The sequence below is a fragment of the Anopheles ziemanni genome, chromosome 3 (assembly GCF_943734765.1).
Source record: "Anopheles ziemanni chromosome 3, idAnoZiCoDA_A2_x.2, whole genome shotgun sequence".
NCBI lineage: Eukaryota > Metazoa > Arthropoda > Insecta > Diptera > Culicidae > Anopheles > Anopheles ziemanni.
The window spans coordinates 59751983-59775231 of record NC_080706.1 but is presented as its reverse complement, the minus strand read 5'-3'; the positions used below and the strand labels follow the sequence as shown (position 1 = coordinate 59775231).

At 42.9% G+C, this 23249-nt stretch overlaps 2 protein-coding genes across 3 annotated transcripts; both read right to left on the bottom strand.

Annotated features, from left to right (window-relative positions):
* Positions 1-14366: 14366 nt before the first annotated feature.
* On the bottom strand, positions 14367-15844 carry LOC131289771 (pneumococcal serine-rich repeat protein-like). The gene has a single exon (XM_058319082.1). It carries the CDS (start codon positions 15813-15815, stop codon positions 14841-14843), a length of 975 nt encoding a protein of 324 aa, XP_058175065.1. The 5' UTR covers positions 15816-15844; the 3' UTR covers positions 14367-14840.
* Positions 15823-23034, bottom strand: LOC131289770 (uncharacterized). 2 transcript variants are annotated; one of them, XM_058319081.1, is made up of 5 exons: positions 21521-23034; positions 21336-21431; positions 21010-21194; positions 17332-17928; positions 15823-16098 (listed from the first exon to the last, which is right to left on the bottom strand). In XM_058319081.1, exons 1-5 carry the CDS (start codon positions 22814-22816, stop codon positions 15936-15938), a joined length of 2337 nt encoding a protein of 778 aa, XP_058175064.1. In that variant the 5' UTR covers positions 22817-23034; the 3' UTR covers positions 15823-15935. The 2 variants fall into 2 exon arrangements, with proteins under 2 accessions (XP_058175064.1, XP_058175063.1); XM_058319080.1 differs by having other exon boundaries at positions 17332-18900; positions 21010-21170.
* Between the last annotated feature and the right edge of the window lie 215 nt (positions 23035-23249).

The window sequence follows — 23249 nt, the reverse complement described above, 5'->3', positions numbered from 1 at the left end:
CAATATAGAAACAAAACGATATGATCAAGACGATGATAATGACGGTGCCTAAAACATTGTCGTTTTAGAAAAGATAGTCTTAAGTTTATATCTGCGTTTAAAGAGGTGTCTTTAAGGTAAGTCCCTTCATTTGTACTGTATTTTAAATGTACCATACTATTTCATTCTTTTTTTACTTTTCAGTCTACAGTCCAGAGCAGCATAGAATGGTAAAACAACCTTCCTAATATAAAAACAAAAACTTAGTATCGAGAGGATGATGATAGACGTCCTTTGAACATTGTCGTTTTCGAAATGATAGTCTAAAGTTTATATCAGCGTTTAGAGAGGTGTCTTTGAGGTAAGGCCTTACAGGCGTAGTCTACAACGAATATACCATTCTATATAATTCTCTTTTTACTTTTCAGTCTTCAGTCCAAAGCAGATATGATTGCAGTTGCAGTAAAGAATGTTGTGCATCGAGAGGTGGTAAGCGATTGAGCCGGCTGCAATGTGTCATTAGGGTGAGTTCCTACACGCAAAGTATTTATAAATGTAGCAGCTCATTTCATTCTATTCCTTTCAAAATAATTAACCAGCAATCGAAGAACACACGATCGAGCCGATGGTAATGGTGTTGGAGAAAAATTGTGACGTATCGACAGATGGACGGAGTGCAATTGGGCGTCCCGGAATTGTATGCAAGGTAAATTAGTTCCTACGAAGATAGTAAATTATAAATGTACCATTCTATATAAATCTTTTCAATTACATTTCACTCATTAGCATATGTATATCTATGGTATGGTATTGATGATGAGATGATGATGATGAGATTTTTGTTTTGCAAATTTAAATGTAAATAAAAAAAAATGGAACAACATATCTTTGAGACACGCGCGCGTAAAAGTGGAAATTTGAAGTTGATCTTTCTGTAGGAACTGTATCGGTCGCTCTTGTGCAATCACGTGGCAGGCGCCTCGAATTCATCCATTGATGATTTTTTCGACGTGACCAATTGTTACACGGATAAGGTTTGCTTAATTTGCCAATCCTGGAAAGTGGTAACTCCCCTCCATATGTTGGATAAGGGAGATACCGGCTACACGAATAGGAGAGAGCATTTTTTGGCCGTGCACTCCGGAGAGCGGTTCCACGACTCCTGTCTTATGGAAGTTGTGCTAACCGTTGTACGCAAGGAAAAGAGAGCTGACTGGTCTTTTTCGTGAAGGGTCACTTTGATCCCACCACTTCGTGATTTGCTTTAAAGGTTAAACAAATATCTTATGATAACTCCGCCATTCTCAAACCTGTGTTGGGGTAAGAGGTGGGACTCATCATCATATTGCAAACCAATGGTTGTGGTACCTTGAGCATGGTCGAAAGGTGGAATTGGAAAGAAGTTCGTGATTTAAAATCATCGTATGAAGAGGTGTCTTTAAGGTAAGTCCTTACATTCGTAGTGCATAAAAAATGTACCATACTATATACTCCTTTTTTACTTTCCAGTCTTCAGTCAAAGGCCGCATCAGGAGTTCCCCCCCGCGAAGGAATGAGTTGACAGCAGCAGCAACAGCACACAACTTCGCGCCGATCCTGAGGACCGTAGCACACCACCAACCGTTCCAGAAGCAGGAGCAGTCACGCTGCACGGGAAGTGGCAACCGACGAGACCAGCCGCAACCCTCTGACGGTGGCGGAGGAAGCGGCCGTCTCGGAGGCCACGACGTCGGGCCGCTAACGAGCGGAATGTCGTCATGTCATCCGGCATAGATGTTGCCTATTAGGAGCTTTCTAGCGCAAGGCTTCATGAGAGCCTAAACGGCTTTCGGCGTCAATGATCTTCAATGAGCCATATGATTGAGACGATGATGATGGCGGTGCCTAAAACATTGTCGTTTTCTAACAGAATGTTTCATGTTTATATCAGCGTTTAAAGAGGTGTCTTTGAGGTAAGTCCCTACATTTGTAGTTCATTTTAAATGTACCATACTATATCATTCTTTTTTTAATTTTCAGTCTTCAGTCCGGAACAGCATAGAATGGTATAACAACCTTCTTAATAGAAACAAAAACATAGTATCGAGACGATGATGAAAGACGTCCCTTGAACATTGTCGTTTTCGAAATGATAGTCTAAAGTTTATATCAGCGTTTAGAGAGGTGTCTTTGAGGTAAGGCCTTACAGACGGAGTGTGTTACAAATGTACCATACTATATAATTCTCTTTTTATTTTTCAGTCTTCAGTCCAGAGTAGCATTGGATTGAATTGTTCTGTTCAGTTGAAACAATCTTCGCAATATAGAAACAAAACGATATGATCAAGACGATAATAATGGATGTCGCTTGAACATTGTCGTTTTCAAAAAGATAGTCTTAAGTTTATATTAGTGTTTAAAGAGGTGTCTTTGAGGTAAGTCCCTACATGCGTAGTGTATTTTAAATGTACCATACTATATCATTCCCTTTTTTACTTTTCAGTCTTCAGTCCAGAGCAGCATAGAATGGTAAAACAATCTTCTTAATAGTAACAAAACCATATGATAGAGCCAATGATGATGTTGGTGCCTTGAACATTGTCGTTTTTTAACGACAGTCTTAAGTTTATATCAGCGTTTAAAGAGTTGTTTTTTAGGTAAGTCCCTACAGGCGTAGTCTATAACGAATATACCATTCTATATAATTCTCTTTTTACTTTTCAGTCTTCAGTCCAAAGCAGATATGATTGAGACAGATGGTATGATCGAGGCGATGATGATGATGGTGGTTCCTTGAATATTGTCCATTTCCAACAAAATGTCTTATGTTCATATCAGCCTATAAAGAGTTGTTTTTAAGGTAAGTCCCTACAGTCGTAGTGTGTAACAAATGTACCATACTATATAATTCTCTTTCTACTTTTCAGTCTTCCGTCCAGATTAGCATATAATTGAATTGTTCTGTTCAATTAAAACAATCTTCCCAATATAGAAACAAAACGATATGATCAAGACGATGATAATGACGGTGCCTAAAACATTGTCGTTTTAGAAAAGATAGTCTTAAGTTTATATCTGCGTTTAAAGAGGTGTCTTTAAGGTAAGTCCCTTCATTTGTAGTGTATTTTAAATGTACCATACTATTTCATTCTTTTTTTACTTTTCAGTCTTCAGTCCAGAGCAGCATAGAATGGTAAAACAACCTTCCTAATATAAAAACAAAAACTTAGTATCGAGAGGATGATGATAGACGTCCTTTGAACATTGTCGTTTTCGAAATGATAGTCTAAAGTTTATATCAGCGTTTAGAGAGGTGTCTTTGAGGTAAGGCCTTACAGGCGTAGTCTACAACGAATATACCATTCTATATAATTCTCTTTTTACTTTTCAGTCTTCAGTCCAAAGCAGATATGATTGAGACAGATGGTATGATCGAGGCGATGATGATGATGGTGGTTCCTTGAATATTGTCCATTTCCAACAGAATGTCTTATGTTCATATCAGCCTGTAAAGAGTTGTTTTTAAGGTAAGTCCCTACAGTCGTAGTGTGTAACAAATGTACCATATTATATGATTCTCTTTTCACTTTCCAGTCTTCATCGCAAAGCAGCATTGAATTGAATTGTTCTGTTCAGCCAAAACAACCTTTCTAATATATAGAAACAAAACGATATGATCAAGACGATGATAATGGCGGTGCCTAGAACATTGTCGTTTTCGAAAAGATAGTCTTAAGTATATACATCAACGTTGAAATAGGTATCTTTAAGGAAAGTCCCTACATTTGTAGTGTATTTTAAATGTACCATATTATATCATTCTCTTTTTACTTTTCAGTCTTCAATCCGGAGCAGCATTGAATTGAATTGTTCTGTTCAGCCAAAACAACCTTTCTAATATAGAAACGAAACAATATGATCAAGACGATGATAACGGATGTCGCTTGAACATTGTCGTTTTCAAAACGATAGTGTTAAGTTTATATCAGTGTTTAAAGAGGTGTCTTTGAGGTAAGCCCCTACATGCGTAAGGTATTTGAAATGTACCATACTATATCATTCCCTTTTTACTTTTCAGTCTTCAGTCCAGAGCAGCATAGAATAGTAAAACAACCTTCCAAATAGTAACCAACCTTCCAAATAAAAACCATATGATAAAGGCAATGTAATAATGGTGCCTTGAACATTGTCGTTTTCGAAACGACAGCCTTAAGTTTATATCAGCGTTTAAAGAGATGTTTTTTAAGGTAAGTCCTTACAGGCGTAGTGTATTACAAACGTAGGATATTATATAATTCTCTTTTTACTTTTAAGTCTTCAGTCCAGTGCAGCATAGAATGGTAAAACTACCTTCTTAATAGAAAAAAATCCATAATATCGAGACGATGATGATAGACGTCCCTTAAACATTGTTGTTTTCGAAATGATAGTCTACAGTTTATATCAGCGCTTAACGAGGCGTCTTTGAGGTAAATCCTTACAGGCGTAGTGTGTAACAAATTTACCATACTATATAATTCTCTTTTTACTTTTCAGTCTTCAGTCCAGAGCAGCAGAGAATGATAAAACAACCTTTCAAATAGTAACAAAACCATATGATAGAGACGATGCTGATGGTGGTGTCTTGAGCACTGTCTAAGTTCGATAAATATTCACGTGTTGATGTCATCGTTTGATGTGGTGTCTGTAAGGAAAGTCCCTACATGCATAGTGTTTAATAATTGCTCAGCTCTATATAACTATTTTCTTAATTTATACTCATCAGGTTATACCTTCATGGTATGGTAGAATAATCTTACAACCTTTACAGCAAGACAAGATTGCAAATTGATAGTTTGTTAACTGGCTTCATTTCTATATCACTGCTATGTGAACTTCTACCGGGCGAAATGCAGTAACGTTCAGATGGACACACATCATGATAGACGTAAAACAAATTTTGAAAAATCTGCAAGCACTTTAAACACTTTTTTTTGCTAAACTCAAATTTGATTCTTTTTCTTTTCTATATCCTTAGGAACGATTACAATCAGATAAGAGATCACTCACGTCATCATTTCTACGAGAAAAGACATGGAAGTGTTTAAGACGGGACTGTTTTAAACAGCTGAGTTCGAACCACATAGTTGTTCGAGTTGAACCCCAACTACAATAAATATGTTCTTCTTTCGGTCAATCAAGTTTTTTTGCACGCGTTGTTCTGTATTCGGATCGTCATTCTATTTGCATGCGTAGCCCTGTAACCGGGCCGTTTTAACTAGTCCACTCTCAAATTACGCTTACACCATGCCATGAGCTTAGATAGCAATAGCATTGAAAGCGAGTGAAGGGAGCACCAAAGCGAGATGCAGACAATTTCGGCAATTTCTACCTTGAGCTTAGATAGCAATAGCGAAGATGTCGAGCGAAGCGAGCGCCAAAGTGAGATGCACAATTTCGACGTTCCGGTTTTCCCACGCACTTTGCTGCTGTAGCTAAGGATACTAAGGATGCACGATGGAAGGGGAAATTTTTCTTGCGCTCTGATTGGTTGCGCGGTTTGATGAACGTTGAATGAATTTTTGGTAATCGATGGTTACATTGATTATCGATGGTTACTTTGCCGAAAAATAAAGCAAAGCGGAAATCTGCTATACAGTTTCATTCAAAAGTTTGAAATAGTTACGAAATGAAACGTTTTCGTGATTTTGGGGACAATTTCGAATCGAACATTGCATTTAATCTTGGGAAAGGTGGTGCTTCAACGAAATGAAAATAACCAACGCAGAATAAAATCAACAATAAAACTACCGGGCCCTGTAAACGGGCACTGTAAATTGAACGTAATACCGGGCCCTGTAAACAGGACCTGCACACGGGCTCTGTAAATGGGCCATGTAAATTGGCCGTGTTACCGGGACCTGTAACCAGGACCTGTCAACGGGCCCTGTAACCGGGACCTGTCAACGGGCCCTGTAAACGGGCCGTGTTACCGGGCCCTCTGTAAACGGGTCCTGTAACTGGGCCGTGTAACCGGGCCGTGTCACCGGACCATGTACGGTCCTGCAACCGTGTCCTGGAAACGGGCCGTGTTACCGGGACCTGCAAACGGGCCCTGTCAACGGGCAATGCAAACGGGTCCTGTAAATTGTTCGTGTTGCCGGGCCCTGTAAACGGGCACTGTAACCTGGCCCTGTAAACGGGCCCTGTAACTGGGCCGTGTAACCGGGCCGTTTTACCTAGTCCACTCTAAAATTACTGTTACACCATGCCATGAGCTTAGATAGCAATAGCATTGAAAGCGAGTGAAGGGAGTGCGAAAGTGAGATGCAGACAATTTCGACAATTTCTACCTTGAGCTTAGATAGCAATAGCGAAGATGCCGAGCGAAGCGAGCGCCAAAGTAAGATGCACAATTTCTACGCGTCGAAATTTCCCCTAAGCGTCGAAATTTCCCCTTAACCGCTATTCTGTTGCTAAGGGAAACCAAATACCGTATGCGTGATAATGTTTGCACCACCGTGTATACCATACCGTATGCGTAATAATGTTTGCACCATCGTAGTAAAATAGTTCCCGTTTTCTCTGGGCATACAAAACGAAATGAAACGTTTTCGTGATTTTGGGGACAATTTCGAATCGAACATTGCATTTACTCTTGGGAAAGGTGGTTCTTCAACGTGATGAAAATAACCAACGCAGAATAAAAATAACCAACGCAAAATAAAACTACATCCATAAGGTTGGGCCCAGTAAACGGGCCTTTTACCGGGCCCTGCAAACGGGCCACGTAAGCGGGTCCTGTTAACGGGTCGTGACACCGGGCCATGTAAACGGGTCCTGTAAATGGGCAATTTAACCGGGCTCTGTAAACGGGCCGTGTTACCACCGTTTACCGAGCCCTGTAAACGGGCCGTGTTACCGGGCCATGTAAACGGGTCCTGTAAATTGTTCGTGTTACCGGGCCCTGTAACCGGAACCAGTCAACGGGCCGTGTTACCGGGCCCTGTAAACAGGCCGTGCTACCGGGCTCTGTAAACGAGCTGTGTTACTGGGCCCTGTAAAAGGGCCGTCTTACCGCCGTTTACCGGGCCCTGTAAATTGGCCGTGTTACAGGGCTCTGTAAACGGGCCGTGTTACCGGGCCCTGTAAACGGGCCGTGTTACCGGGCACTGTGACCGGGTCCAGTCAACGGGTCCTGTAAACGGGCCCTGTAAACGTGCACTGTAACCTGGCCCTGTAAACGGGCCGTGTTACCGGGCCCTGTAAACGGGCCGTGTTACCAGGACCTGCCAACGGGCCCTGGAACCGGGACCTGTAACTGGGCCGTGTAACCGGGCCGTTTTACCTAGTCCCGTATACAAACTCCGCTAACTGAGTGGTTCCATTAGACAGTACGATTGAGCGAAGCGAGCACGTAAGCGAGATGAAATTTCTACCTTGAGCTTAGATAGCAATAACGAAGGTGAACGAGCGAAGCGAGCGTGAAAGTGAGATGCACAATTTCGACAATTTCTACCTTGAGCTTAGATAGCAATAGCACCGTTGAACGAGCGAAGCGAGCGCCAAAGTGAGATGCACAATTTCGACGTTCCGGTTTTCCCACGCACTGTACGGTTTCCCCACTTGCTGTTATTTTGCTAAGGATACTATGGATGCAGCATGGTAGGGGAAATTTTTCTTGCGCTGGACGAGTTTTTGGTAGTCGATGGTTACTTTGCCGAAATGAAAACGGCAAAGCGTGAACGTGCTACACAGTTTCATTCAAAGTTTGCAGTACGAAGGAAATGAAACGTTTTCGAGATTTTAGGGACAATTTTTTCGAACATTGCATGTATTCTTGGAAAAAGTGGTGCTGCAACGTAATGGAAATAACCAATGCAGAATAAAATTAAGCAGTAAACTACATTCATAAGGTTAGGCCCTGTAAACGGGCCCTGTAACCGGGATCTGTCAACGGGCCGACTTACCGGGCCCTGTGAACTGAGTCCTGTAACCGGGCCGTGTAACCGGGCCCTGTAAATTGGCCGTGTTACCGGGCCCTTTAACTGGGAACATTCAACGTGTCCTGTAAACGGGCCCTGTAAACGGGCACTGTAACTGGGACCCGTGCAATGGGTACTGTAACTGGCCCGTGTAACCGGGCCGTTTTACCTAGTATCCTCAAATTTCGTTTTTCTAGTTTTGAATTTGGTAGCTCGTAGGCAGCTTTAAAGTAAACTCACATCCTAATTGTTTTATTTCCATTAACTTTCTAAGAACTTCGACTTAGAGTCCTTCCAACTTGATAAAATCAGCTTTACTTTTACTGTTTTAAAAATTAATTTAAAAAAAATTGAAATGAGCACAATGATGATAAATCCCCAGATAATTTACAATAAAAAATCTTCTCACATACAAACCCACAACACCCCTCTTTTCCGTCCTACCTGTTTCCTCAGCATCGTCCTCGTGCCCGTCTCCATCGGATCCTTTCGTTCGAACCGCTCGAATTTGAAGCTGTTCGAGCGGTAGAGTTCGTTGTCCTCGCCGCGTCGATTGCGACACAGCCTGCGAGTGATAATGTTGCCACTTTTCGGCCTGGAGACGACGGGATGAAAAGCAGAGTGAATCGAGAAACCAATAGAGAGGTTGAATGAGAGTGAAGAACGTAAAAAGAAAACCCAGAAAGAAGAAAGAAATACACTCTGTATTTAAAAACGCCAACTGCGGGCAGAGAAAATTGGGTCAAGCCATTACGGAAATTGCCACCGAGAGCGAAAACGAAACACTGTCACTACTGTGGGGCGTCTTGGAAACATCTCACGATGTGGACCACTTCCGGGCGGCCACGAACTGAACCGGACAACTGGTAGAGACACTTACCCGCACGGCTTGCACTGCGTCATATGAAGGTCCCAGTTGAGATTGAAATTGAACATCTTCAAGCGCGCCACGGCTCGTTGTCTTAGCGATTGTTCGTTGGACTGTTGCGCGATAGTGACGGATTGGGCGTTGTTAGTCCTCCGACCACTGGACGAATGGCCTTTGTGATGGCCTCCAGATGAATGTCCGGCTTGCGAAGTGCTGCGAAGAATAAGGATCCAGAGTTTAAATCACTACTTCAAACGCATATTACTATTTTGTTTTTCTGTCACTGTACAAAGGCGGTAAACTTTTCCTTAAAATGATAAAAACTTTACAAAATTACGAAAATTCATAGTTGACTTATTGTAAATTCCAAATTTAAACTTTGACTTTAAAATATTTTTACCTATTGAGATTTTTCTCATAAAAATTAGCGTTTCTCAGTTTGAACAGGAAAGTGAACTAAAATTAAACAATTTGCAAAAATTATTATCATAATCGTTAAATTTATGTTCTCAACTAACAGGCTGCATTCCGACCTATTATTTAAAAAAATTACACCATCTTAGCAAAGAAGTCGCGTAAAGTTAACCTATGTAGAACTTGACAAATTTAAAGTTCTTGGGCTTCCTATTGAATTTCGATCAATTAAAAATTTCTCATTAGTCTTGTTCACAATTTTGTTTCTTCATTTTGAGATTATTTACCACGTTGGGTTTGATAAGAAAAAAATCCGACCGTAATGTTGTGCAGTATAATTTATTTTCAATGCGTTTAGTTTAAAATATTATTTCGGAGACTAATATTGTCATGTATTTTATTATTCTTCATGAGCTTCGTTATTTGAATATATCAAATAAGGATCAATAAAATGCTGCGGTAAAATATAAATATTAAACTATAACTATAAACATTTCAACAAGAACAATTTAATCAGTCAATTGACTAAAACATACTGTTGAAAATGTAATGCTCCCACACAAAACTTAACATGTAGCAAGACCATCCAAACACAACAAATATCCTGTTGATTTTTCCCAAAGCGGTCAATGATCGCGTTGGAAAAAGTCAACGTGAGTCAGCTTACCCTTCTCTGCTGGGGCGACTGCGTCGTCGCCGGCGTCGCCGTTTTTCTGAGGATGCTGTGCTCGCTTGAGGCACCACGGAACGCCGACGCTGGACGGCCACCACCTGTGATTCGCCGAATCCGGCCGAGCTAGTGGTATCCGTCGAATGGGGAAACCCAGCAGCCGCTCCAGTGGCCGAACTCCCAGCGACTGGAACTGCTGTAGGGGCGCCGGATGGTGGGGCATGGGTACCTCCAGTACCACCACCAGCACCAGCACCAGCTCCACTTCCTGTCGCGACTTTCGACGAAGACGACCGCAACGTCAATCCCTGATTCACCTTACGCCAAACACGTTCCATTATTGAGAAGATCCTCTAGACGGGGGCGATTTCTTCCGAATTTCCGATACACACCCAAAGTGTTGGTTGACCGCTGACTAGGCAGTGAATTTACACATTATAACATACATTTTATCTGTTGTCCTTTGTCGAACAGCATCCATGCGAAGATCATTTTCGTCGTGTACGTATTTCGATGAATTGGTATCGCATTTCGTTGTTTATCGTTCACGACCTTTTCTACACACGACCCGAGGACATGTTCTCACGTCTTCTCAGGGCTTCTTCATCCGCACTAGGTCACTACACACATCAAAAGAGGCGGCTTGTACAGTTCCTAGCCAAGGAAAGTTCTTTTAGGAAACGGGAAAACACTTTCGTTTATCACTCATTCACACCTTTTCCCACAAGGATTCACTCTCACATTCGTCGATTTCCGCTTTTGGTAGCACCATTGTATCACCAGGCTCACGAATCATTGATATTGTAAAGAAGACAACAGAGAAAGCCAACCATTTTTGCTACCGTGCTGAAGAAATCAGCATACGATCCTAGTAAGGCATTGCATCCGAGAAGCCTCAGCATCTCGACGAGAAACAAAGGCTTTTTGCGTTTGCCAGCTAGATGAGAAAACGGGGTTTAACACTTCCTACTTCTTCCCGTTGCATTGTGTTATCGTAGCAAACGCTTGACAAAACGATTCCGTTCCACGGTTTCCTGCTGTACACCGAACTAGTAGGAACCGCATCAGTGGTTCTTTTCAAATATTAATGACTGATCTCATTTTGCACTTCTACTGAGCCACTTGCTCGTTTTCTTCTTCGTTGACACATTGCACTGTTGGACCAACCCTTGCCACTAATTCTTCATCAATCCGACCGGGATAAGTTGATCGAACATTTTATAGCAATTTACATTCGCAATTTCAATAACTTCCGTCAGCACACGATGAACCGATCGACAGGATAAAAACGGTAATTGCATGGCCATACGTTTCTTCTTCTCAAAGAAATCTTTCACACTGGATAGGAAGATGGATACATCCGTTCGGGAGTAAGTAAATCATGCTGGAAGAATAACAACGGCATTGGTCGTGCACTCCACGTCCAACACACGTACAAGATACGGCTTAACAGGAAAATCCCAAACTGGAAACGTCATCAGGAAAATTTTTGACAATAATCAAATCCATCTGCCACCAACGTGAGCGAGCTGGGAGCTGTGAGAAAATGGGAGAGAATCCGAGCTCGAGAAAACGAGAGACATTTGTTATTTTATTTAAGGAGGCAGTTGTATTTTGTTCGTTCATCCGCTTTCAGCGTAAACCGTGGCTGACTTTTGTACGAACTGTTTGTCTAACAAACCACACTACCGAAACAGCCTCCAAGCCGCCATGGAACCGCTCGGAACAGCGCGCACATGTTCCGGACGGACGGTGGCCAGTTCTCCGTACTGTTTACTCTCACCATTTATCTGCTAGCACAATTTGTCCGCTCTTGGCATTCCATCGAACCGCGGTTGCTCCTAGAAACAAGAAGGGAAACCCACACGTTTCTTCTGTTGCGAGCGACGGAGCATGCTGTTCTCCGCGGCTCTCGTTCGTTCGGCGCAGCTGAAAAGCGAATTGAAATTTTCCTTAAACAAAGCGGAAAAACCACGTGTACCGCGGTAACGGCTGACTTCACCGCCTCCGCCTAAAAAGAGCATAACGCGATTGACAAAGAAAATTATTGAAATAAAGAATATCACTTTCAACCGTCAAATCTGTTCTTTAATTTTCTATTTTCATATCAGATAATAGAAAAATTTCAATGAACTGACCTTAAAACATTTGAAAAAGTAAAGCTTCCCATTTTCTTTTTCTGTTATTTTTTCAAATAACAAAATTGATCTTTTATTGTTTATTTATTTATTTGAAAGTAACTTTGAAGCATTTAAAACATAAAATTATTTTTTAAACAAGATTACTTTGACTGGCTTTTTTTAGAAAAAGAAAAGTCTGTAATCATACGTCCGGATTTGTTTCTAAGTGTTGTATGGCTCCAGCCCAAAAGTGTACTAAATCGCCCAAAAAATAAGCATAAGTATAAAATTTTTGATGAATTTCTCATTTTTGACACACCAAATAAGCTCAGACATGATTTACAAAACCTCGTTGAGATAACCTTGTTCTAATTATTTTGATAGTCAAGTGTTTTGATAATAATAGTATAAATAGTAAATTTTTGCTTTTGTGCTTTTCCGTACGAAGAAAACTAAAAATTCAAATATTTAATGCACAAAATCATTATTATTACCCTATCCACATCGTTGAGACCACGCGTGATTGATGTAAATTTCCTCTAATGGTCTTTGTAAAATTCACGCGCAGATAATCATTTCTTTTTTTCAAACTTTCAAACAAAGAATGCTGAAATAACAAACCAAATTTTGACAATTAGGACGATTAACTGTATCCTTACACTAACATATCAAATCAAAATTATGGGGCATAAGAATGTTTCTTTCAATTAATTCAAATCCAACAATCATATTTTACCTTCCTTGTACATTTCTTCGAATCTCGAACGATTACTTTATTGTTGCTTTTGTATCTCTCTAATTGAGACCTGCTCCTGGTAGCTTCTCCTCCGCTGGCATGACTCATTAAGTGTTTTCTTGGAGATTTGCATACAAATATGATTTCTTGAACTTTTCCCGGTTTTTGTTGCAAAAACATAACCATAGTCGAACCGATGCCTTACGACAAAAAAGAACAAAAAAAATCCTTGAACTTGCTATGCATACACTGACGCTCTCCAATCTAAGGCAAAAAAAATAAAGCAAAAAACATTCGAATTCATTTTACTGGTATCTGACGTATTGATTTTGAGTCCTTTCATAGTCAACATTCACATTTGTTCGATTCTTTTGTGTTATGAAATGTGTGTTTGAAATAAATATTAATTGAAAAAAATATAACCTACCTAAATCCTAAGACAATACCTTTTTCGTACCGCTACACATAGCAAATTTAAAAGATTAAAAATGCCTTATGATTGCGCTACGTACGCAATCGGTGGTTTCGCATACAGATAAATTCATTTTTCTTTTCCTTTTTCTTTTAATGTATCCAATTTAACAAACGAAATAATGGCAAACAAGCTCTTCCCTCGTCTTCAACTAAATAGCGTAGGAATGAATGAATCCTTCATCACATCAATGTGACATGCTACCTCTAGTGCTACTCTAATGTATTTTTGTCGCTGTTTCGTCACTTCTCGAAACAGTTGTGGACTATCATCAGGGTGTTCCAAAAACAAACAAAAAATGAACTGAACCCAAATAACATTAATCCTACATAACAATAGAAGGTGTGCCCAAAAGAAACTACATAAAATTTCCTCTTGTTCATCGACATGCACCCCCACTCCATTTCAGTCTAATATTTTCCACATTACAAACTGCAATTGCATTTCATTCACAGTTTCTCGCTACAATATCTCCTTATACATACTCCTTATACTTCGTTCTTCAGTCATGCTAATGCTGCTGCTTTCATTTGTGCTCCGAAACTTTGGCGAGACTTGTTTTAAAAGGTTCTCGTATTCCTTACAGATTTGCGGTGGCCGAGAACAACAAGGTAATTCATTGCTATTAGTATGTTAATTATTTCCTTTTTTTTGTTGTTGTTTCACAGCAAATGTAATCCTTTTTTATCCTATCCAGTAGATTGCTTTCACCAAACTTGATAATGCCTATATAGTTTACTTTTTCTTTCATTCATTTTCGTCCATTCCTTGGGAAGTTTGGTATGTACATCCGTTTTAAAATAGTTCAACTCATCTAGTATTTTGCCTCCACTTAGGTCCACTCGAGGGATTGGGAAATTCAGTAAAAAAGAATGTGTCCGCCGCTTTCCTACCACTGACGGTTCGCTCCCGGAATCAAGTTTAAGGTTGTAAAACAGAAAACAGTTCTAGTTTAATGATGTCGCATGTAAGCGATAGTAACTTTTGTTTACCGACTTCAGTGTTGCCGCTCCATGATCGTCTGTCTTATGTTGTTCCATTGAATCGTACAACAATGTTCGAGGCCATAGCTGTCCGTACCATTTCATCGTTATTAAAACATACACACATTGTTCATCCGCTATTAGTTTTGCCTGGTTATTTCTTCAGGTCCGGGTGCATGGTTCCATTCTCGTACTTGTTATGACGATCGATTACCGACAAATGCTCCTGAACAGCTATCAAGCGTAACATTGATATGCTAGATTATACAAATCAACTCATCTTTTTAGCAGTTTGCTTCCTATTAAGACACCGTCTTATAGAGTTTCGGTAAAATATCGTCTCTTACGATTCTAGTCTCTGTTGGTTTCGTTTATATTCCAAACTCACGTGGAGAAGGTACCTTGCCCGCACACATTCCTTCCCTGCGCACGAAACTAGTACTATGTGCATTCTGTAAGCACATCGTAGTTTTGCAAAAGCATTTGTTACACTTATCGTACCGAAAATGCTGCGTCGTAATCGTGCTGCTATGGACTTTTTCTTCCTACTGTAATGGAAAAAGACTTCTCTTAGACGCCACATGAAGGTGATTGCAGCATTGTGAAGCAAAAGCGTTCGAAACGACCACGACCGCAGAAGGAACTAAAGCATTGACTAAAATGTATCACCCCCGTACCAGGGATGAATCCACGGTGCCGATGGGGGTGGCGTTGGCGGATAGATAGTGGGTGAGGGTAGAGCACACGATCGTGCCGCAGTGCTGGTTTCGTATACACTGCCAACTTGCATGGGCGGATGGTACGGTGCCCCAGAACCGAAGTGTGGCGAGAACAGAGAGTTATTAACGGCTGCGACCTGCTGTTGTTGCTGTTGTTGGTGCTGTGCTATCTGCTGCTGATGGTGGTGGTGCTGCTGTGTTTGCTGTTGCGATTGCTGCTGGTGATGATGATGTTGCTGCTGTGCAGCTGCCGCAGCGGCCACGAGTGCCGATTCTTGGAATGAGGAGTACATGGAGGGGACGATCGAAGAGCCGTGGCCTAGCATTCGACTTGCGGCGGCGGCTGCCGCAGCAACAGCAGCAGCGGTAGCTGCTGACGACGACGTGGCTCCAGCGCTTCCGGCGGCATCAGAAAAATAGTCCGACACCGAAGGCGACCCAAGGGTAGCCATTTTCTCCTGCTGGTACCGACAAGACGACATAGCTTTCTTATCATAACAGTTTCCTCCCGTTATGGCGCCCATACTTGTGGATGTAGAAGCACTACCGCCTGAACTACCTCCAGCGGAGGGGGAATTGAATGCTCCGCCCGTAAATATCGCAGACGAAGAAGCCGATGAACAGGAGGATGAAATTCCAGCCATTGCCAAAGCGGCCGCTGTCGCTGCAGCCGCCACTGCCGATGAAGATGACGAGACGCTCGAAAGAGACGTCGACAATGTGGACGATGATTTCTTAGTGCCACCGAGGCTGTTGCTGTTACCACTGCTACTACTGACCAACGGCAGCGACGAGGAGGACGGTGACGGAGTTAGATGACCCCAGCCACCGATAGCTGCTGCTGCTGCTGCTGCTGTTGACACCGGATGTACAATACTTCCTCCAGAAAAAGACCCACTGTTGTGCACCATACTGCCACCGTTGCTTCCACCACCACCACCACCACTGACGACAACTCCATTCGACGAAGATATTAAATCGGATACGATCGTGCTCTGAGGGCACTGTTGCTGTACCCCCCACCCCAATTCCTAGCTGATGCGTGCCCTTTTGTTGGCCGGCGTGTCCTGAATCTGACTTCGCACCATGTACTGCAGCTGTGGCATGAATGTCATTACGTCCGTCAAGTGGACTAACGGCATCTTTTGATCAATATTTGTACGACCAGCTTCTTGAAGAGCTTGAATTTGTAAACTGAAAAGAAAAAAACAAACAATTCATTACCACGAATTACCATATATACTCTATTCTCTAAGTAAAGGACCTCAATATATTGTACCGCACAGGTCGTCAATGATAAACAAAATTATACAGACCATTTAACAAACGGGTCTCTATTAAATTCCTTGCTCAAAAAACTAACCCCCTATGCCTAGTAAGCTTAATCTTTAATTACGCCACTGCCTAATCGTTCTTCTTTTTCATTTATTGTAAATTCAAGCCAATATACGAAAAACATGTTGAAATAACTCAGTGCACCCTTCCAAAGCACCAAAATATCCCAAACAGTTGAAAGCACTCCTCATGGAAAAATCGCGGACTAATGATAATGATCCTGTTGGTCCCAATGGTATGGTTGAAATCAAGTAGGGCGGTGTTGCCACCGAGCAACCGTCCCGCAGATCATCCACCGATTACCTCAATAAACAATTGAGCAAGCAGCTCAGTAGATGAAATATATCAAATTTGCAAATTTACCCAACTTTTCTGGCTGTTCATAAAAGTAAACAACATTAAAAGTAACTGTCAAAATATTCTTATGGTTTCTGGCTCGTTCCATGGCGACTTTCATTTTTAACGATCCCAATTGGTAGTAGAGTAGAAAAAGTATACATAAACTGTAAATTTTGTCAACTGTTTGCAGAAGCAAAAGGATGGATGTTGGATAGAATCATTTAAAACATTATACGAAGATTTCGTTTTTGTAAAAATAAGAATAGCATAATTTTATCCATCTGAACCATCACTAGTGAGATCTGGTGGTACAAAGCTGATATGTGAATTCGAATCCTAACCGATACAAGACCCTACACCCTACCCCTGCACGGGAGGACTGACTATTCACTTACACAAGCCCAGTAAGCCCTTAATCGGACAGGCATGACTGAGAAGCCAAGGTCACAAGTCCAATAATCCCTTAATCGGACATTACGCCATGGAAGAAGTTAGACTACACCTTAGTAGTTCTATTCTTGATGATTTTGCAAAAAAAGGATAACCTTTCCATTAGAGTTCGGGCAAAAGTTAAATCACTTTTTATATAAACATTAAAAGGCCATTGTTCAAGAAAGCAAATAACAGAAAGGCAATTCCGAAGGCAGCAAGAACCATAATTCACGTACGTGTTTCTTGTAATGATTTAGATATTGTATATTGTATGGAAAGCATTTCCACTGCCCGTTCTTACATGGTTAGTGTATCACCTACCTGTTTCCGATGAAAAGATTAACATCCAGAGCGGCTAGCACCCGTCGGCACACATCAACGCTGCTGTACGGAAAGAACACGTCTTTCAGATCGAAGATGCTCATCAATAACTCAGCAGGCCGGGTGTAGGGTGTTTTGTTGACACAGTAGATGAACTTATTTTCCACCGGTTTCTTCACCACCTCGTACGGCTTGTTGTATGGCGTCACGCTGGCATTCAATTCCGGTATCAGGATGACATTACCGAGCCGCGGGGTAGCATCCGCCATGTTGGCGGCAGCAGCAGCCGCAGCAACGGCTGCCGCAGCGGCCGCAGCGTGATGTTGTGCCTGCTGTTGCTGTTGCTGTTGCTGTTGAAGCTGCTGTAGTACGGCCGCACCGGGATTTCTATAATTACTGCCTACGCCAAGCGAACTGCCGCCGCTACCGTTGCTACCACTAGAGGAACTGATGATTGTGTTGGAACGTCCACCTCCGGACAAGTTCGACGCGGACCGTTTGTTGGATTGTGATTGCTGCTGCTGTTGTTGGACTGCTGCCTGCTGATGTGCGGCCATTTGCTGCTGCTGATTCAGTGTCGCTCCTGCCATATTAGACCTTGGAGGAGAAGATAGATCGATTACATCCGATAGTCCGGCGGCGGCTAATACGCTTCGAAATCTTCCTGGATCAGGGCCCGCTAGAACGTTCAGCCCTCCTCCGCCACCATGCCGACTGTTGGCGGTAGTAATGACACTTTGATTCCTGCCAAAATCTACCCTACTACTTGCTCTACTATTATCGTGCACTATAACACTGGAAACTGAGGAACCAGTGTTGTTGTTGGTGGTGCTTTCCAAGTACGATGGTAAGGTCAAATTTGACGACACCGAAGACGGTGGTGGTCTGTTGCTGTTGCTGTTGTTGCTATGCTTATTTGCACGCTCTGCGCCTCGGCTCGCTTCCAGCAGCTGCTCATTGAAAATTTGAATGTCTTTGTTAAGCATCGTCTGCAGCTGCGTCAGCAGTTCCGGGTGAAAACTATCACCACCGACAGGTATAAGAGCTGGTGGAGGTTGCCTCGCCTGGACACCCTTCGGTGACGCACGCGTTGGCGAACCAACCGGGACAGTCGTTGTCGATATAGGATTCTTCGGATACGCTATAGGTTGTTTGGTACCATTGTTGTTGCTCGAACCATTACCACTATAGTAGGACAACCCGAAGGATCCTACCGATGCTTCCGTGCTTTTCGGTCCACCGGCTCCACCTGGTCTGGCTACAGTAGTAGGGGTAATGGTGACGTTCCTTCCCAATGACAAGCCGTCGAAACTGCTACCACCATGTTGGGCACTATTACCAGCGGCCGGTCTAGTAGTGGTGGTTCCCTTAGCGCTTCCACTGGAACCCAGATGACCGCTCAGTGCGAGCTCACTGATCTGCTGGGAATTCAGACGGGACTTGTTGACCGTACCATTGGGGCTGCTGGATGTTGCGAATATAGATAGGGCAGGACTTAGGTGCGGTAAGGGATTGCTGCCACTACTATTGGCTGAGCGGGCTGAGGAGGACGGGCCACTACCATTCGACCTGTAGAAAGGCACATTATACACAACATGTGTTTTTTTATCAGGTTGCTTGCCTCAAAGGAACACGGACATGGAACGCGCACCGCCAACACACGTTCACAGTGAATGATTTTTGTTTAACTCAATCACTAACATTCCCCTATTCTAATCAATCCCTTCAGGTTGGATTTCAAACTATTGCAATCTTTCCAGAGTGAAACGATTCACAAGGAATTAAAAGTGTATTGTGGGTTTTCCAAAAATCAATTCAAGTGCCTCATCGAAAGGCTTGATACAACGGCGTCACTGCCGGTTTCGAGAAAAGCAATGCTGTGATTCGACAAAAATCCGTATGCAACCGCACTTTTTAATGCTCTCAAATAGTACAACTCTCTGTAAAAATAGTGTAAGCCCTTGGTAGAAAAACATCATTCACAGGTAATTTCATCCTATCTTTCACAGCCTTTATGGATCTACCTAGTTTGATTGGATGAGGACGTGAACAAAAGGTTTTCCACAGCCTCATTGAAGTCCGATCATAGTGATGGCGATCATAGGGTCGCTATGTGGATTTTTCATTTTGTCTATATTCGACTACTATAGTTTGCCTATATTCGTGACCGATTCGAGGTCGGGGTAGATGGATGGGACACGGAAGGCCACGGAAGTGTGTGTGCATGTATCCGAGGGCAAGCGCAACGTGAAGCAACAGCAACATTACCATCTCCATCGTAGAAAGGAAGGAAAGCACCACTGATAACATTCTGAAACGGAGAGAAAGCTTCTTCTCTGAGGGATAAGCTAAAATATTGTTGTAGGATTAAACAGGATTCGTCGTTTCGTTCAGTTTTTGCAGGAGATGCGGTAAGACAAGAAAGGTAGCATTGGAAGGAAATGGGAATAGATACAAATTAATGTGTCTATCCAGGGAATAAAAATAACAACACTAATTAAATTCCTATCCAATAGTGGAAGGAACGCATTTCGTGTACAAAAGTCAACAAAAGAAAAAAATATGCCAAAACAAATATTATCAACGCAAAATAAAGGTAATTTAGTATAAACGAAGCAAACAACTCAACATCTACTAGCAACTTTACATTCCAAGGAAACTCTGGGCCACTATACCTGCGTACAAATTTGTGAATTATTCAATTACCAATTGTTTGAAAATGTATTCATTAAAATCATCTATTTAACCTCGATACGAATTTTATAATTATTTTTCAAACACTATCCAAACTCATTCCAATTAGATTATTTATTTTGGACTTTAAAGTGTATTCAATAGGAAAAGTTCAAATTCTTTAAATATTACAATGATCATATCATCTATCTGTGTATTTGTTGCAAACCAATAACTTATTTTTATTTCTTGAAAATATCAAATGATTTTATAATGAAATATGAAGTAAAGTTAAAAGTATGGAAAACTACTACCAACCTAAGCCAGTGCAGTAATTTTCAGAAATTCAAGATTTGTTGATTGTTTTGTTGAATGCTTCAGCTCCAAGATGGCTTCGAACAATCGATATCCATCCCAAGATTTCTTTTAATGGAAAAAACAGGAAAAAGCTTGTATGCGAGATTGAACCTCTATTCCACAGTGTCGAAACTAATAATTCTTTGTCGCATCTTTTGTATTATAAGTCTTCCGTATACTTTCCACTCGACCCAGTGTCCCAACCTGACCCAAAGATAACTAAAAAAGGCCCTACTAGATACGACTAATTCAACGAAAATTGGTACTAATGTGAATAGAACGTGTAGAACGCGAAGAACGGAAATATAAACCTACAACATTAAATGTTCTACTACAACACAAATTTCTTTGCGGATAGCGGGTAAGAAGGAACGTGTGCGAGTGTGCCGGCAGTTGCCTTCCCGGGGGGAATGCGTCGATGTGTTTTGGGCGCCGATGTTTTGACTGCTACTTGTGTTCCGCGGAGACGAAGCTGAGTCTAAACATCGGCAGACTTTCCATGGGGAAACAATGAACAACACATTCGCAGCATTCCCATGGGCTTGGCGGAGAGCGCTTTTGTTCCTCTCTCGGGTGGTTTGGTAGGGAAGAAAGAGATGGAGCTTCCGTTGAATCGGCGGCTGTTCCAGAACCGCGAGATGTACTTACAGATGAGCGGCCTGCGCTTGCGCCGATCGAACTAGCGGGGGTGGCACAGGTTGATTCTGGGACGCCCGGGACGTCAGTGACATGTTGTTCAAGTAGGTGTTATACTGCTGCATCGAATGCATGCTCTGCATGTTGCGTATCTGTGCCTGCGCCTGAGCCGCCTGCAAGGTGGATAGAAACTGTAACTGTTAACCGACGGGGAGATTAGCCAAATATTCAATAACCAGCCTCTTCCTCCATCCTTCCACCGTACCCCAGCGACGTGGAAGGAGGAGGAAGTGTTTTTTTGTATGAGCGCACGTTAGAGCGCAAAAGGGAGTTCGTACCTGCTGTGCTTGGCTTAGCCGGAGCAACTGTTCCTGCTGGGCGGACAGTAGATTCGTATGGTTGGAATTGACAATGTTCCAGTTATTTGTGAGGGCCTAAAAGAAAAACACACAAATGTGTAGGTTAATAAATGCATAAAGACGGTGCTAATGAACATGCCTGGGGAAAGGCCACCATTACAAACCTGAACGGCGGCCGTAATACTGTTCATTTGGTTGTTTGTTTTGGCGAGGTTCTGTTGCGTCTGGAGCGCCTGGTAGACATTATTAGTGGCAACCTTTCGCGGTACTGCGGCAGTGTTGTTTAAAATCGTCGGAGCCTTCGGTGGTGGCTGGACTGGCTGCCGTGTCCAGTGCACGGTGTTGTTCGTCTTTGGTCCACAGAGGAGCTGCGAGTCGACCACCTTGCTAGGCCAGTAGTCTTCGAACTCCGTGCCAGGCGGGAAGTATCCCTTGATGTCGGTCAGGCTGATGACCGCCACCGAGTCACTTGCGAACAGCTCGTTCCGGATACCCTGCACCTTGCAGCAGAACTTCAGGTAGGAAAGGTCCCAGCCGGACAGATTGTCTGCCTTCAGTTTGAGATTATCCGTTTCTCCCTCAAAGTAGAACAGCGGCACCATCTTCTGCCCATCCCGCACCGTGTACGGCACCACCGACTCTTTGTTGATACGTATGAAACCGCACTTGTCACTGGTCGGGCCGCATCCCACCGTAAGCTTCTTGTAGCAGACGTCCAGAAACTGATGGAACTTGTACGCGTCCGACACCCGCACCACCAGATCCTTCAGCGTGAACATCTCCCGCCCATAGTGAAGATCGCAGTGTTTGGTGTTGATCTCGTTCAGCAGCTTGCACTCGGCCTCGGTGATGTAGTACGATCGGACGCACGTGCATGTGTAGATGTCCTGATGGAGCACGGTCAGATACTTGTTCAGTAGCTTCATCTCCACCATGCGTACCGCACAATAGCGCTCCTGCTGGCGCAGAATACATGGAATGTACACCTTGCCGGGGAACGTCTCCCAGCCGAAGCGGCCTTTCTGACTTTCCTCGTCATTTGCCTTTTTCTCGCCGCTACCGTTCACACTACCGTTGCTATCACCGCCACCGTCGTACGCTTTTCCGCTTCCACCGTTGGACGCAACACCCTGACCGCTTCCCAGTGGCAGTGCCGTTAACGCCGTGGAGGGCGCCGCCGCCACCGTTGACATGATGGTGTTCGCCGGACCCACTGTCGTCGCCGTCGGTTTGCGTGTCAAGTAGTTGAGTATATTCGCCTGCCCCGGCACCACGACTCCGTTCGCGGCAACGGTGGCTCCGACAGCTGCAGGTCGCGCGCCAGGCACTTGCTGCACTGCCGCTGCAGCCGCCTTGGCCGACTGTTGTTTATGTGCTTCCATTATCTTGGCCGCCATCTCGTTGATTTCGGCCTCATCGTGCCGCTCCTGTTTCACCGCCACCGATCCCGTTGATGTCATCTCGCAACCGTACGTCGACCGGCTCGAGAAGATCGATCAACAGACACTCTGTCACCGTTTTCTAGTGCAGCTTTTCCAGGAACCCCGATGGGTCTTCCGCGAAAAAATATCTCACTTCTTCGACAGTCGCGATATTTTCCGGGAATTATGCTTATTTTCAAAAAACGGCTTACGTTCAAATTTCAAACCGTACTGATGGGCACTGTTTCAAGCTACTATGATGTGTTATTTTCACTTTAGTCGTTACACCACCTTAACAACCACATACCGACGCAATATTCGATGCAAAGGGCTAATTTGCTACGTACAAAACACCAGCTTCCTAATCCATTCACACGCATGTTTCACTTCCATTGCCAATGATAGGTTTCACGGTTTTGAAATTGTTTGTTTTACCTATAAGACAACAAAAAGACATTACGACACTGCACAT

Coding starts and splice junctions, on each gene's coding strand:
- LOC131289770 (XM_058319080.1), bottom strand. CDS start 22,816: ATGACATCAACGGGATCGGTGGCGGTGAAACAGGAGCGGCACGATGAG. Junction 21,171..21,335: donor GGCTAAGCCAAGCACAGCAG/GTACGAACTCCC, acceptor TCCACCTTGCAG/GCGGCTCAGGCGCAGGCACA. Junction 16,099..17,331: donor AATCTTTTCATCGGAAACAG/GTAGGTGATACA, acceptor TTTTCTTTTCAG/TTTACAAATTCAAGCTCTTC.
- LOC131289771 (XM_058319082.1), bottom strand. CDS start 15,815: ATGGTGCACAACAGTGGGTCTTTTTCTGGAGGAAGTATTGTACATCCG.